Consider the following 15,813-nt stretch of genomic DNA (forward strand, 5'->3'; position numbering starts at 1 on the left):
TGATTATAAAAATTTCATAAAAATAGTTTAATATTTTTATTCATTAAATATTAAAATTTTGGAAAATACCAAAATAAATAAAATTTAATATTTTTCTTTTAAAATGTTTTGGATGATATTACAACTTTTATACATGTGATCTAATTGAAGAAGTCTATATAAAAATTCTCCCAATACTTCGAGTTTCTGATGGACCTCTTGTTTAGTATGGATTGAAACAAACAAGCAGACATCAGACCTTAAAACCGATCAATGTCTTGATTAAATCCAGATGATATTCTCATTCTAAAGCAAAATATTTTCTTTTTGTTAAAATTGAGAATAACAATTTTACTAGATGATTTGGTGCTGATAAGAAATGATTTAATGAAATCAATAATGTAAAACAAAATATAGGGGAAACAGATATACACTTAAGTAGACAAAAATTAAAAGTTAGTTGATAGATATGTCATTCCACAAACTTCAATCTTCCAACTTAGATTGTAATCAAAGTTCAAAGCCAATGTTGGGGAAAAGAGCCTCAATTTAGTAACTATATACACACAAAAAAAGGAAGTATTAAATGATAATAAAGCAGAAAGAAAATGCCTAAATTAATGGAGAAAATCAATTCACGAATCGACCAGACTAGATAGTTGATACAAAATTCATAGACACTGCACTGATTCCACCTACTCATGATAAGCATCCTTAAAGTTAAATATACAATAGTCTCTAGATAAAAGCTACTGTAAACAAATATAATGTATTATGCTAACTAATAATGCTAGCATTAAATTTTTAAGTAAGGGTACAAAATAGACTAGGATGCTGAATAATGCAACAAAGCCACCGCCCACATTTCTTCAGAACTCAAAAGCAAGCGTCTAATAGGCAACAGCAACATAGTGCCGCTAAACTGCAACACAACACAACACATAAGATTATGTTACTTTTTATTCCATTGTGCTCAATATCAACCAAAAAAAGGAGATTAATAATAAAGACAGAGAAAAATAAAAAACATGCACGGACAATCAATGAGATCATCAACCCAATATTGAAAAACCAAATAAGTTCAAAGGATCTAAATATAAAACTCATTGCAGCCCCATATTAAACTACCAAAAAAAAATCAAAATCAACTAAGTGTTAGTCTAGTGATATAAGATCTCATTAAATTTTCAGATAGATCAAAATATCGAAAGTTTGATTCATGTGAACAACATGAGAGATATCTTTGATTATATCAAAGGAAAGAAGCAAAAAGCCGTCAAACTTTTTTAACTAATTTATAAGGTAAACCCGTGTTTTAAAATATACTAGCATGCTCAGTTGCAGTAGCTGAGGTGGTTTGAGGAGTAGACCACAATTACTTTAAAGTCTACCAAAAGTACGTTTAATTGTGGATTTCTAACGAGTCAGATACATTAATCCTAATATAATTGCAACCAAAATCTAAAATAGGTATACAGAGAAAGAGAGGCATACCATCCTTCAAGAAAACCGGTTTCTTGTCTTTGAGGTTGTTGTTGAACATACTGTGGAGGGTAGGCTTGCTGGGGGTACCCTGGTGGAGGGTAGCCTTGAACAGGGTACCCCTGTGGAGGATATGCATCCTTTGATGGATACCCTATTTAGTTCATTATACAAAAAAACCAATTAGCTTATAGTAATTCAATCATATCCACTACCCACAACAACAAAAAATGAAATAAAACTTGGAAAACAAAATTAACAAGTTAGAATATAAAACAAGAATTATTATACCTTGTGGTGGTGGAACACCAATTGGAGGCTGTTGCTGATTATTATAGTAGCTCATGATAATAATATTTTGATAACACAAATACCTGAATGAAATTTAAACACAATATTTTGATAAGAAAAAAATAGAAGGGTGAGGGTTTTATATAAAGAAAATTGATGGCGGTTATTGGTGAGAGATTGACATAAAGAGGTTACTTTGCTAAAAGGAAGTTTCGTGTTTACTTCAATTGCTGACAAAATATACGCGTTCAAAGCGTGCAAACGAATTTCAATGCTAAATAAATTTTGACAAAATGGTAGAAGCTTTGCTTTTAAGGAATTAGGATAAGAAAAAAAAAACTAACATATAGTTAAAAAATTATTATTTATATTTAATTATTATTAACTCTTAAAATAAAAATAATAAAAATAAATAATATAATAATTATATATAAATTTTTATACTAAACGTATATAAATGTTATGCTTTTATTATATTCATTAACGACTCTTTGGTGGATATCACCCTGTTTTTCCACTAACCTATCACGGGTCCTTTTCACTCTATTTACCTTTTGACTTGCTTTCATAGAATAAAAATTTATAATACAAAAATAATATGGAACTAAATTACAAATCAATCAAAATTTGAAATTGAAAATCACAACGGTATATTGGAGCACCCACAATAATTTATTCTTTGCTATTTTTTAATAATAAATTCTTACATAATATGATATACTTTCTCACCTTTCCGACATAACTTCTAAATTAGTGTTTAGTATAGATTATGTTGAGTTTTAGTTTATAAATTGTAAAATTATAAATCGTGAGATTATAATCTCTTTAGTTGAAAACTAAATTTAAACTAATTCATTTCATTTGAACAAATTAGAAATATTGTTTTTTTATATAATAAATTAGAGGAAATTATATGAAGTTATTTGTTTGTGTTGTGATTATTTTGTTTGTTTTTTTACACATTTTTAGATATACTTTTTTAATATCTATAGTACTATAAATTTATATTATTATAAGAGAGTCAGAAACAAAGTGATTAATTGTATTACTTTAAATACTTTTTAAAAAGAATATTTATTTGCTTTCAAGGGGTGAGAATTTATTTTCAATAAAAGGCTTGCATGCTTCCCTACATATTAACATTGTACACTTAAATTTGATACACATATGCCCAAAACCTGGGTATTAGATATTATGATTTGAGATGGGAGGGACATCTGCTTTATCCGCGCTAGCCTAATGTAAAACTTGATATTGATGTGATGGATCATCTAAGTTGTTCTAGGTATTGTGAGGTAGCCGTTAGAGGAGTCCGCCTCTTTTATTGTTAACCTACAATATTTGGTTTCCTTTCTTTCAAGATTAGATGCAATATTGTATCCTAGAAGTCTAAAGCTTTTATTGAGTCCACTTTAAATAAGATCTAGTATCTCACCATAGGGACATGACCTTTAAACTATTGAAAACCTTGTAACTTGAAAACAGATTTCCACAATAGGAATTCTCCTCTGAACAACAAATGTGACACTTTATTGAAAGGTTAATTCGAGTTGCCTTGCAAGCTTATTTTATTTATTTAAGAGTGATGAGTGATGAACAACTTATTTAATTAGTGAATTTATTTATTTAGGCCATTTCCGGGTTCCTTTTAATTATACCATAAAGGTCGGTCTCATTTTATTAGGTTAACCATACCATTTCTTATGAAAGGTTAGTATCAAAGAATAAAATGAACAAAATAATAAAGTTAGCAGTTAAGTGTACTACTTCTTTCGAAGGGTTGATATAAAGAATAAAAGAATAAAGCAATAAATAAATGTTAGTTGCGGAAAAGTATATGACGAAAAGTAAATGTTAGTTGCGGAAAGTAAATCACAGAAACTAAAAGTTAGATGAGGAAAATAAATGACATGAAGTAAATGTTAGCGGTTAGATTTATTAGTCATCACTCTTTTATTGTTCTAAGTAACAATCCATTGCTTGGATTGCACTTTTTGCATATTATTCCTATGTACAAAGTTACAAATCATGTATTGATTTGAACTTATGTTTTTATATATCTTTAATCAACAAATAAAATTTATAAGTTAACACTTTACTATTTTATACTTGCATCTCTTTCAAGATTCAATTATAGTATAATATAGGGTTATGTCGAACCAAATGGAATTGTATTAGAAGAAAATTATATAGGTATATTATAATAAAAATAATGATTAACAAATTTTTTGATGATTTTGTCTTATGTTGCATAAAAATAAAATAAGAAACATAAACTAATTGATACATAACTTCTAGGGTGGTTAGGCTTTCCTGAGCGACCGTTCTTGCTTGAACCTTAATAGGCTCACAGAAGGATGAAATAGTTGTCAAATCCTTGAGTTTCGGTTAGGAAAATACTATTTGGCTTACGGTATAGGGTTATGTTTGTGTGTGGGGCCACGACTAGGGTAAATGTATGGTGAGTGTATGTTTAAGTGTTTAGTCATGGTTTACCTTGTTAGGGCTGAACGGATATGATCAGAGATGGTCACGATTTGGTTGGTTTGGGAAAATGGAGAAGATATATAAGTGAGGCGCCACAAGTTCAATAACATGATAAGCCAATGAGATTTACTACAAGGAAGGATCCTTGATAAGAATTTAGACGCCACACCGAGAGAGTGATGGGTCTTAGAACGCCACAAGAACAATGGTTCTTGATAAGTTCAGATTAAGGAGCTTAAGCTCAACTCTTAGGAATTCAATCCAATTTTTCTAAAAACAAACTTAACTTTATTAATGATCAAATGCATTAGTTAAATAGGCAATATGCCTTGACTGAAATAAAATGACTAAGTCTAATTTCATAATTAATTTTGAAAATAAAATAATATCCTAATTAATTAAGTAGCTAAATCCTATCTATCCATGTAGCTCAAATCAGGTTGTAATCGAGTTGCTTGTTTGACTTGGCCTTCATCCTTTGTGCATTCTGTTTGGATTTGTTTGGTTGTCCCTTGTTTATAGTTGTGTGCCTTCTTTGAACGTGCACCACGTTGTTGTGACTTGGTCAATCTGGTTGGATTTGCTTAGGCTGGCCGAAACCCAAGTCTTGTGACTTGATCATGTGATCTCCAAATTTGAATGCACACAATTTGTTGATTTTTAGCTTCCTTGGTAGAAATTAGGTGAAATAGGAAATCTTCAACATTATCTCTAACCCTTAGATCAAGGTAGTTAAATATGGCTAAATATAGTTAAATCTTCTAATTACCTTTAAGGATAATTTGATGAGATAATTATGTTGATTTACTCTCTTGAACTTGGCGAATTGATCCACCAATATCTTCTTCTTTGATTCATGCCAACCTTGCAAATTGAATGTCGACAAAATGAATTTCAAAGGATTTGAATTTGAGTCGTGTTCAACACTAAGTGGGGTGCATCTTCACTTATCTCTTGACATTATCTTCTTGCTTAAATAAAATGTTCCTTTCCTTATCTCCTTGATGAATTAGAGTGCTCCTTAAAGATAAAGTTGTATCTCATGTAAGAATAATTTCCAAGAACTTCTAGTCGTGCCATATGACCATGTTGGCTTGATCACTTCCAATGTTAAATCGAGACTGTAAATAATCTTATGCCTATGTGAACTATTTGGCCACTAATGGACTAGATTACAATGAATTTAAATAATTAAATTCCCACCCATATTACATGAATAAATAAAATACTTTGACATAAAAATAAACTTCCTAAGACTTAAAATTCTTATTTATTTAATTCAATGCAATTAAATGTAAACTAAGCTAAATAAATCCTAAACTCTTAAGAAAATAAATGTCTTTTACTGATCAAGTGGCTCACTAGAGTGAATGGTGTATTTTGACAGCTTGTCCTTGGAGGATTTGGACCTTGCCCTAGTCCTAGGGACCCCTAGGTCTTGAGTGACCTTTGAATTGAAGGGTACCCCTAGTGGGTTTACATCACTAATATTCACAAATTCTTGAGGAGAAAATTAGTTTGAATTGTGGAATTATTTCTAGACTCAAATAATTTTGAAAATATTAGACAAGTTATGTATTATACTTTGGGTAATTACAAACACCAAGTCTAAATCCCTCATCTAGTGTCCTAGTGTGATAAGATGATTTTCAAACATTATGTAATACACTAAATAATAATAAATTATCACTCGTCGGAGTAGGTTGTCACACTCTACTTCAGGCTCCGTTAACTTTATTTAGCCTTGAACATAAGTTGCTTCAAAATATATGCTTTGATATGGCAAATGAACTACAGTGTATGTTATACTTTTTAGTTCACTTGTCAATATCTTAAGAAGAAGCATTTTGGATCTTTAAGTCAAGTGTTAGGTGATCAAGCTAAAACTGCATTAAGAACTTCTTAAAGAATCAAAATTAACCAAAAGTAATAACTTGAATAAATATTGAAGTCAAAAGATGTTACAAATGAAAAAAAGAAAAAACATTACACCATAATCCAAATCAATGTGTAGGAGCATTAGCCATCTATCCAATGATGAGATGCTTTTGGATCCAAATGAGATTATAAAATTAAATTTTGCATCACATTTGCCAACTCCTTTCTCCTCTTGAATTCTAAGAGAAAATTACAAAATTTTACCTAAGAATTAGCTTGGAACTGTGGCCCCAAAATACAAGAATTAGAGAGAAGTGTTTTTAGAGAAGAAATGAAGAATGGAAGTGTCTTTTGAATGGTGGAAGAGGGCCTATATTTATAGGAAACCAGGTCACAGCCTGGCCCTCTTGGTTCACGCCAAGCGCACCAAACTCTTCAACATGGGTTTGGTCCTAAGCCAAGCAGCTTATTCAACTACTTGTTGTTGACTCACCAAAGCTATTTGTGAGAAACTTGATCAGGTTATTGTAGGATATTCTGAAAAGTGATCAGAGGCCATGTCAAGTGAGGTTATGCATGATGCCATCATTGCTTGGTGGCCAAGCCAAGTTGACCACTTGCTGGGTCCAGCCCGCCTGGCTACTTGGGTGGCACCCCTGAGCTACCTGCTTGAGAAGCTTGTCCTGCTCTGGCCAGGTGTGTGGTTCAAGGCTGGACGGTCCAGGTGCACGTTGAGCTGCCTGCTTCAGCGGGTTGGCTTGTGGTAGGCTTGAGTCTGACAGTGTCAAGCTTGTGTCTGACCGAGTCAAGTTGCTGTCAAGTCAGCTGGGTGGTCCTGTTTGTCCATGCTAGGCTTCTTAGTGAGCAGCTTCATGTTTTTGGTCCATGCTTTTGGCCAAGCACTTAGCTTGCCATGTGTGCATCAAAAATAGCTTATGTGGACACCTCCTTGCTTGACTGTTTTTCTGATTTTTTCTTCTCTTTAATTTTTCCTAAAAAACTTCACACAAAGATTTGGAAAAGAGGTGGACAAAATATACAATCAAACTATGACAGTTTATCTAAAAACTGTTGAATTAAGTTGGTGTTGCATGAATTACATGAGATAAGTGTCATGAAAAGTGTATGAAATTAGGTATTTTTGACACTTATCTACTCCCCCCAACATAAGACTTTGTTTGTCCTCAAACAAATGGTAAAGCACATCCAAATTGTTTTTGGCTAATTTTTTAGACTAGATTGACATGATTTCAAAATTTTCTTAACCATGCTAAAAAAATTTCAGTGAGATTTCTCAAGATTTGTGAATTTCACGCATAATGCTTCAAACATCAATCTCATGCTTATGTTTATGAGAAATGTGTAGGAAAACCAAAACAAATAGTTTTCAATCAAAAAGTATTTGTTGTATACACAAGTTCAAAATTAGCAAAAAATTTCAATTTTTCTCAATGAAGCACTTCACACTACTTTTTCCATAATTTCTTTCCCAACCTTTTATCTTTTTGAATCTTGGTTATTTTTGGTTTTTTCATTGTATTTTTCAATCTCTCTTTATTTTTGTAATTTTTTGACAACTTTTATTGTTTTTGTAAAGAGATTGAAAATTTGTTCACTTTTCCTTTTCAAGAAGGCAAGCCCACCAATTTCCCTCAACTTATTCTTTTTCAAATACTTTAAAATTTTATGCTATCTTATTTAGAACTTTTTGTTCTAATTTTTATTCATGGGTTTGTTTGAAAAAATAATTCACTTTGTTTGGCTCAAAAGGGCTTATGAAAGGATGATTCTATCTTTGGTTAGACTTTTTGACCATTTTTTGGTTCAACTAAAGAATAAACATTCATTGATCCTTTCCTATCAATCTTATAAAATTAATAGAACTAAAGACTAAAACAAGTGTAATTAGACAAAAAAATGTTGATTTCACACTTATTCACATGTGTTTGGTTCACTCCCTCATTTGGTTTGGATTTACACTTTCGTTTTGAAACTTTGTTTGCATCAATCATGTTACACAATTTTAAAATTCCATTTGCACAAAATTTTCTTGTTATGACATTATGTGATTTTTTCCACAAAACAATTTAGTCTTATATCTAATTTTTCTCATTGAAAGCTTAAAAGCAATTTTTCAATCATGCAGTCTTTGTTAATTTATTTTGTTTAGCCAAATTCAATTCGGTTTTGAAATTTTTTTTGAGTTATTATAGACAAACAAATTACTTTATAAATAAATGTACATCCTAAAATTTTTATAATTTTCACATATTCATCAAACCATGCTCCCCTTCTTTACATGATGGTTTGTCCTCAAGCCAATGAAAAAATTGTTTTTGAAAGGAGAAGTTTGATAAATATGGAAAATTTAAATTTAAACACAACTAAACTAACTTTTTTTGCAAACAATAAAATCACACAACATAATTCAAACTAAATTTAAAACAAGAAAGAAAATAACTAACCAATCACTGGGTTGCCTCCTAGTAAGCACTCATTTAACGTCATTAGCTTGACGCATGTTATCTGCAAAATCTAGCTTTCTCCACCAACCCATCCTAGTGCTCAGATGAGCTAGATACACACCTCAAGATAGCATTGCAATGCTCCCTTGGATTGAATTCTGTATAGGCAGAAAGTGTTGTTTTTGATTTTCTGCCAATTGTTTGGCCAGTTGTCCAATTTGAATTACCATGTTCCTAAGGAAAGCATTGGTGTTTTTCTAGTTGGACATTGTCATTTGTATGAATTGGTTCAGAGTGTCCTCCAGTTTAACATTCTTATCTTAGGTAGGATGTTTGTATTGATTGGGTCTGGGATAAAATGGTGATTTCTGAGGATTGTCCTGCCTCCATTGTTGGTTTCCTTGAAATTTATTTCCCCCCCTTGGGTAATTGTTCTATAAATTTTGCCTTTGAGGATTGTTGACAAATTGGACCTCCTTATTCTGAGTCTGACATTGACCCATGTCATGATCATCAGTATATTGGTCACTTCTAAAAACCTGCTTCTTTGAAGAATCTTTGATTTGTCTAGGAATACCATTTAGCTTATGAGATACTTCATCCAACTGTTGTTGAAGCAGTTTATGCTGAGCCAACATAGCATATGTTGGGCTCAGTTTAAGGATTCCACCTCTCTTTGGTGGGGGTCCTATCTGATGTTGACTCTTTTGATCATTTAGGGTCATGGACTCAATAATATCAATGGCCTCTTATTGGGGCTTTGTCAACAGTTGTCCATCCGCAGTTGCTTTTAGAATTCATTTATGTTGCTGCTGTAACCCGTTGATGAAAATATGAATTTGGGTTTACACATCAAACTCGTGGTTGGGGAATTTCCTCAGCATGGACTTGAATCTATCCCATGATTCACAGAGATTTTCATTTGTTGGTTGCACAAAAGTTGATATGACAGTCTTCATATCCATAAACTTCCCTTGCGGAAAGTGTCTGTTCAGGAATTTTTCCTCCACCAGATTCCAATTGTGTTGGATATGTGGAGGAAAATCTAGGAACAACTCATTGGCCTTCCTAATGAGAGTTAATGGGAAGAGCCTGAGAAACACAACCTCTTTTTCTGCCTCAGAAATTCTGGTAGTCCTGACTAGTTCATAGAACTTAGTCAGATGATTGTATGGATCTTCATGATCCAACCCAGCAAAAGGATTTGCATTTTTGAGTTATACCAATCCATATTTCATTTCATGAGGCTTTTGATTGCCAGCAGGCCTCCCTATTTTGATCATATTTCTTGGGTTGAAGCTGACAAAACCATCAGTAGTGGGTTGGTTTTCAGCTCTTGAACCATCAACATTTTGTTGATTGTTGGTCATTGAAGGATATTCTTTCTGTGTACTAGGTTGATTCTGTTTAGCCTTTTTATGTGCTTTCTTTTTCTTTCTTAAGGTTTTTTCCAACTCGGGATCGGAAGAAAATTCTATGTGCTTGTTCCTGCCATTCATGCATAGAAGGATTATGTCTATTTCCAAGAAAGAGATTAGTAGAAAAGAAAGAGAAGAAGAAAAGGAAATTGATTTACAAAGTTTTGTAATTTACTTTTTTATACAATTTAAAAAGTTGTACAAAAAGTAAAAAGAAATTTTATGCACAATTATTAATGATGTAATATACTATATAATTTTTTTTCTAAAAAGGAATTCCCCAACAGTAGTGCCAATTTGTTGAAAGCAGATTTCCACAACAGGAATTCCCCCCTCAACAACAAATGTGACACTTTGTTAAAAGGTTAATTCGAGTTGTATTACAAGTTTATTTTATTTATTTAAGAGTGATGAGTGATGAACAACTTATTTAATTAGTGACCTTATTTATTTATTCTCTTTTTGGGTTTATTTTACCCATACCATAAAGGTCGGTCTCCTTTTATTAGGTTCATCATATCATTTCTTATGAAAGGTTGGTATCAAAGAATAAAATAAACAAAAGAATAAAGTTAGCAGTTAACCGTACAACTTCATTCGAAGGGTTGGAATAAATTATAAAAGAATAAAGCAACAAATAAATATTAGTTGCGGAAAAGTAAATGACGGAAAGTAAATGTTAGTTGCAGAAATTAAATGACAGAAAATAAAAGTTAGATGCGAAAAATAAATGACAAGAAGTAAATGTTAGCAGTTAGATTTATTATTCATCACTCTTTTATTGTTCTAAGTAACAATCCATTGATTGGATTACACTTTTGCATATTTTTCATATGTATAAAGTTACAAACCATGAATTGATTTGAACTAATGTTTTTAGGAACCTTTAATCAACAAATAAAATTTATAAGTTAACACTTTACTATTTTACACTTGTATCTCTTTCAAGATTCAATTGTAGGGTAGTATAGGGTTATGTCGAACCAAAGAGAATTGCATTAGAAGAAAATCAAATAGGTATATTATAACAATAATAATGATTAATAACTTTTTTGATGATTTTGTGTTATAATAATGATTAATAACTTTTTTGATGATTTTGTGTTATGTTGCATAAAAATTAACTAAGAAACATAAACTAATATTCACAAATTGTATAGGAGAAAATTGATTTGAATTGTAGAATTATTTCTAGACTCAAACGATTTTCAAAACATTAGACAAGTTATGTGTTATACTTTGGTTAATTCCAAACACCAAGTCTAAATCACACATCTAGTGTCCTAGTATGATAAGATGATTTTCAAACTTTAGGTAATGCACTAAATAATAATTAACTGTCACTCGTGGGAGTAGGTTGTCACACCCTACTTCAGGTTCTGTTAACTTTAGTTGGCCTTGAACATAAGTTGCTTAAAAATAGATTATTTGATATGGCAAGTGAACTAAGGTGTAGGTTGTACTTTTTAGTTCACTTGTCAATAACCTAAGAAGAATCATTTTGGATCTTTAACTCAGGTTTTAGGTGATCAAGCTAAAACCGCATTAAGAACTTCTTAAAGAATCAAAATTAACCAAAAGTAATAACTTGAATAAATATTAAAGTCAAAAGATGTTATAAATGAAGAAAAAAATAACATTACACTATAATCGAAATCAATGTGTAGGAGCATTAGCCATCTATCCAATGATGAGATGTTTTTGAATCCAAATGAGATTACAAAATTAATTTTTGTATCACATTTGCCAACTCCTTTCTCCTCTTGAATTATAAGAGAAAATTACAATATTTTATCTAAGAATTAGCTTGGAACTGTGGCCCCAAAATACAAGAATTGGAGAAAAGTGTTTTTGAAAGAAGTGAAGAATGGAAGTGTCTTTTGAACGGTGGAATAGGGCCTCTATATATAAGCAACCAGGTCACCTCCTAGCCCTCTTGGTCCACGCCAAGCACACCAAACCCTTTAGCCATGCTTGTTGTTGACTCACCAAAGCTATTTGTGAGCTACTTGACCAGGCTATTATGGACTATTCTGAAAAGTGCTCAGAAGCCTTGTCAGGTGAGGTCATGCATGATGCCATCATTTAATGGTGGCCAAGTCAAGTTGACCACTTGTTGATTCCAGCCCGCCTGACTGCATGGGTGGCACCGCTGAGCTACTTGCTTTAGCAGCTTGTCCTACTCTAGCCAGGTGTGTGGTTCTAGGTTGGGCGGTCTAGGTGTACGTTGAGTTGCCTACTTTAGTGAGTTGGCTTGTGCCAGACTTGAGTTTGACCATGTCAAGCTTGTGCTTGACCGAGTCAAGTTGGTGTTGGGTAAGTTCGGCGGTCCTGTTTGTCCGTACCAGGCTGCTTAGTGAGCAACTTCATGTTTTTGGTCCATGATTTTGGCCAAGCACTTAGCTTGCCATGTGCGCATCAAAAGTGGCTAATGTAGACATCTCCTTGCTTGACTATTTTTATGATTTTTTATTCTCTTTGATTTTTCCTAAAAAAACTTCACACAAAGATTTGGAAAAGATGTGGACAAAATATACAATCAAACTATGACAATATATCTAAAAGTGTTAAATTAAGTTGGTTTTGCATGAATTACATGAGATAAGTGTCATGAAAAGTGTATGATAGTTAGGTATTTTTGGCACTTATCATAACTGTAACTTAAAAATGTTTATGTAAAATCTCCATTGTAGTCTTAGCATTCACAAAATTGGAACTTTTATCCCTTAAAAATGTGACAATGCTCTAATATTATAAGGATGTCATTGTACTCTGATATTCTTGTGCCACAAGGATAGCTAATATCCATAGCATTCCCTTCCACGAGTTCAATGTCATAGGGATAAATTTCATATCATATCATATTCGTGGAGGAGCTCAACACCTTAGAGATAATTTTTATTTATAGCTTTCTCTATGAGATATTGTTATTGCTCGTGAAGTTGGGGTGGAAAAGATTCACATATAAGATGATTCAACAAATATGCATATCAAGCAACTTGTCGAATTTGAGCTAAGATAGAGATTGTTGGAATACAAAACCTCATTCTTCCCCATCTTCAAGATGACATAGCTAATTGTGCACACGTCCACATGAATTGCCTTATGAGCGTTACAACTTTGCATTTTTTACTCCTTTATTTGCAATGAAGCAAACTTAGGTATTAAAAATAGCTAGCTCCATTTGCCTATAAAAGGGCAAGTACTTCTACAACATCTACCATCATAATATTCTACACACAACATTAGTGTTATTACTTGGGATACACAAATTATTAGTAAGTGTATTTTGGTGAGAATTTGTGTTCCATTTTATAGAGAAATGTTGTCTTTGTCATCATCATTATACGAGAATTTGTTGTACTATATTTTTTTATATTGTGGAAATTTGCTCATGGTCGTACATGGTTTTTTAACTCTCCCACTGAAAGACTTTTTCATCTTGTGTTCATTTTTCTTGCTATTTTAATTGCTTCTCTTTAGTTCTTGATTAATCCGATCTTGTTCTTACACATATCAATCTATTCCTAACTTATTCAGCTAGTAGTTTAGTTGGTTGTTATTATACATTTTGTAACTACTTTTAAATTATAACATTAGAAGGAAGTTATGGAAAAATAGGCTTACCAAATGCGCAACATCTTAAACTTCTGTATGGGACAAAGTCAATAACTCAAATATGAGAAATATAGCGTGAATGCCTAAGTTTTGTAATCAACTCAACATGTTGTACATGGTTAGTTGATTAAAGAATTGTATGCATAATCAGTAGGATGAACTACAAGTGATACAAAACTATTCATTTGCAATAGAGGAAAAATGTCATGTACTAAGCAAATTTAAGCATGAAATCATTCAAGAGTGTATATTTAATGAAGCTCGATTCCTACTACAGAACTGAAGTTCTGCATCTGGATATTTGAGAGCTCCCATACAATAAAACAATTTCTGAAATAGTACATACGAAAACTTATTCAATTGCAAAACAAAATTGCTATTTATATAAGAAGGAGAACATAGCTCGCACTCCAAGCAATTAATCAAAAAGTGGTTATAAACCTAAATATCTACCAATTAATTACCTAGAGCGGAATAAGACGATTAGCAAGACAATGAATTTAAGACAAAATAATTCAAATCTTGTGCTCTAGAACATCAAGAGCTAATGCTTTGTTTTTGGTGTTTTTGGATCACCAAAACTACTTCTCTAGTTGTCGGCTAGAGTTGATGAAGACAAGCCATTGGGCTTCAAGTATTAGGCCTGTATTTTGGACCATGGTCCGCAATAGTAATTACTGAAATACATACGGAAATTTGCTTTACTTGATAGATTAAATGATTGAATTTCTGCATGATTTATAATAGTTAAGTCCAATTAATAGAATTATTATTACATGGGCATCCTCGTGACCTAATAGAATTATTATTACATGGGCATCCTCGTGACCTAATAGAGTTATTATTACATTATCCATGATTAATATTCTTAATTTTATATCTATTATTTATTTTAAATAAACTCGTTTAGATTTAAGTCATTAATATATTATGAATATAAAAAATTCGGTTAAATTTATTGATCATAAACCATATAATAATTTCTCTTGTAGACTTACCCTCACACTTACACTAACGAGGGATAGATCTACTTTTGCAATAGCTGGGCATGTGCCCCACAAAATCAAAAAAAGGAAAAGAAATTTTTTTATACCATGTATATTGCTCTGAATGTATAAATATATTACTTAAGGAAAATATTATAACTGTGTAAGGGATATTTATTAACAAATTTAAAATAGAAAATATATGTTGAGAAGTGATGGAATTTAAATTTTGAACCCAATGTTAATAATAAGATATGATACTAGTCAATCTTTATCATAATAATCTAATCATTTTAAATTTCCTTGGTGTGGCTATCGATACTCCTTAATTCTCAAAATTAGTTGTACCCTCCAGATAGGAAAATATTCCTCTATAATACAGTCTTGCTCCTCTAACGTCTCTTTTAAAACAATTTAGTATCTATACAGCATTCTGAATTTTCTTTATCTCCCATCCAATATCTTATCTCCCATCCAATATCCAAAATCCTTTTTCTATTTTTCTAATAAATTTTTTATCTTCGCAAGTATCTTTTGAATATTATATTTTTCATGGGTATAAAGATTACGTTATTTAATTAAACTATGTGTAATTTATTTTGGCAGTATTACAATATTATTAAATTACCTAGCTATATTTTCCAAAATGAAATGGTAAGAAATATTTATAAAAGACTATTTAAATTATATAAGTAAAATATATTCATAATTAAACTTGATTTACTTTAAACTATTTATATTGGTGATGAATTATAACTAGAGGTGTCAAAATGGGCTACCTGAGTGAGTTTAGGCTAACTCACATCAAGTTTGGGCTAAACCAATCTGGACTAAAAAACCTTGACACAATTTATATATATCAAATTATAGCTTAAACTTGCTCTAAGCGAGTTGCGGGTTATGGTGGACCGTCTTGCATAATACTAAAAAAATTAATGTATTTATAAAATATATAATTTGATATTGATGTATATTTTTTTTAACAAATTTGTTATGCCCAATACAACCATACTTATAGATTTAATGCATTGTGTTTGAGTTAAGACGCGATGTCAAGTCCACATATATGATTTTTAACATAATCCATACTAAATCTCTCATTTCTATTCAATTCTCACTCCCCAACATAATATAATTTGTAACTTCACTTTAATATATAAGCATTTGGATACAATCAAAATATTATCACTTTGGTTTATAGTAATTGTA

General features: G+C 31.5%; 1 protein-coding gene across 1 annotated transcript; it reads right to left on the bottom strand.

The window, feature by feature from the left end:
- On the bottom strand, positions 589–1,891 carry LOC109332403 (cysteine-rich and transmembrane domain-containing protein A-like). The gene is made up of 3 exons (XM_019567376.1): positions 1,753–1,891; positions 1,474–1,615; positions 589–901 (listed from the first exon to the last, which is right to left on the bottom strand). The coding sequence occupies exons 1-3, from the start codon at positions 1,805–1,807 to the stop codon at positions 856–858; spliced, it is 243 nt and encodes an 80-aa protein (XP_019422921.1). The 5' UTR covers positions 1,808–1,891; the 3' UTR covers positions 589–855.

This window comes from Lupinus angustifolius, chromosome LG18 (assembly GCF_001865875.1).
Source record: "Lupinus angustifolius cultivar Tanjil chromosome LG18, LupAngTanjil_v1.0, whole genome shotgun sequence".
Classification (NCBI taxonomy): domain Eukaryota; kingdom Viridiplantae; phylum Streptophyta; class Magnoliopsida; order Fabales; family Fabaceae; genus Lupinus; species Lupinus angustifolius.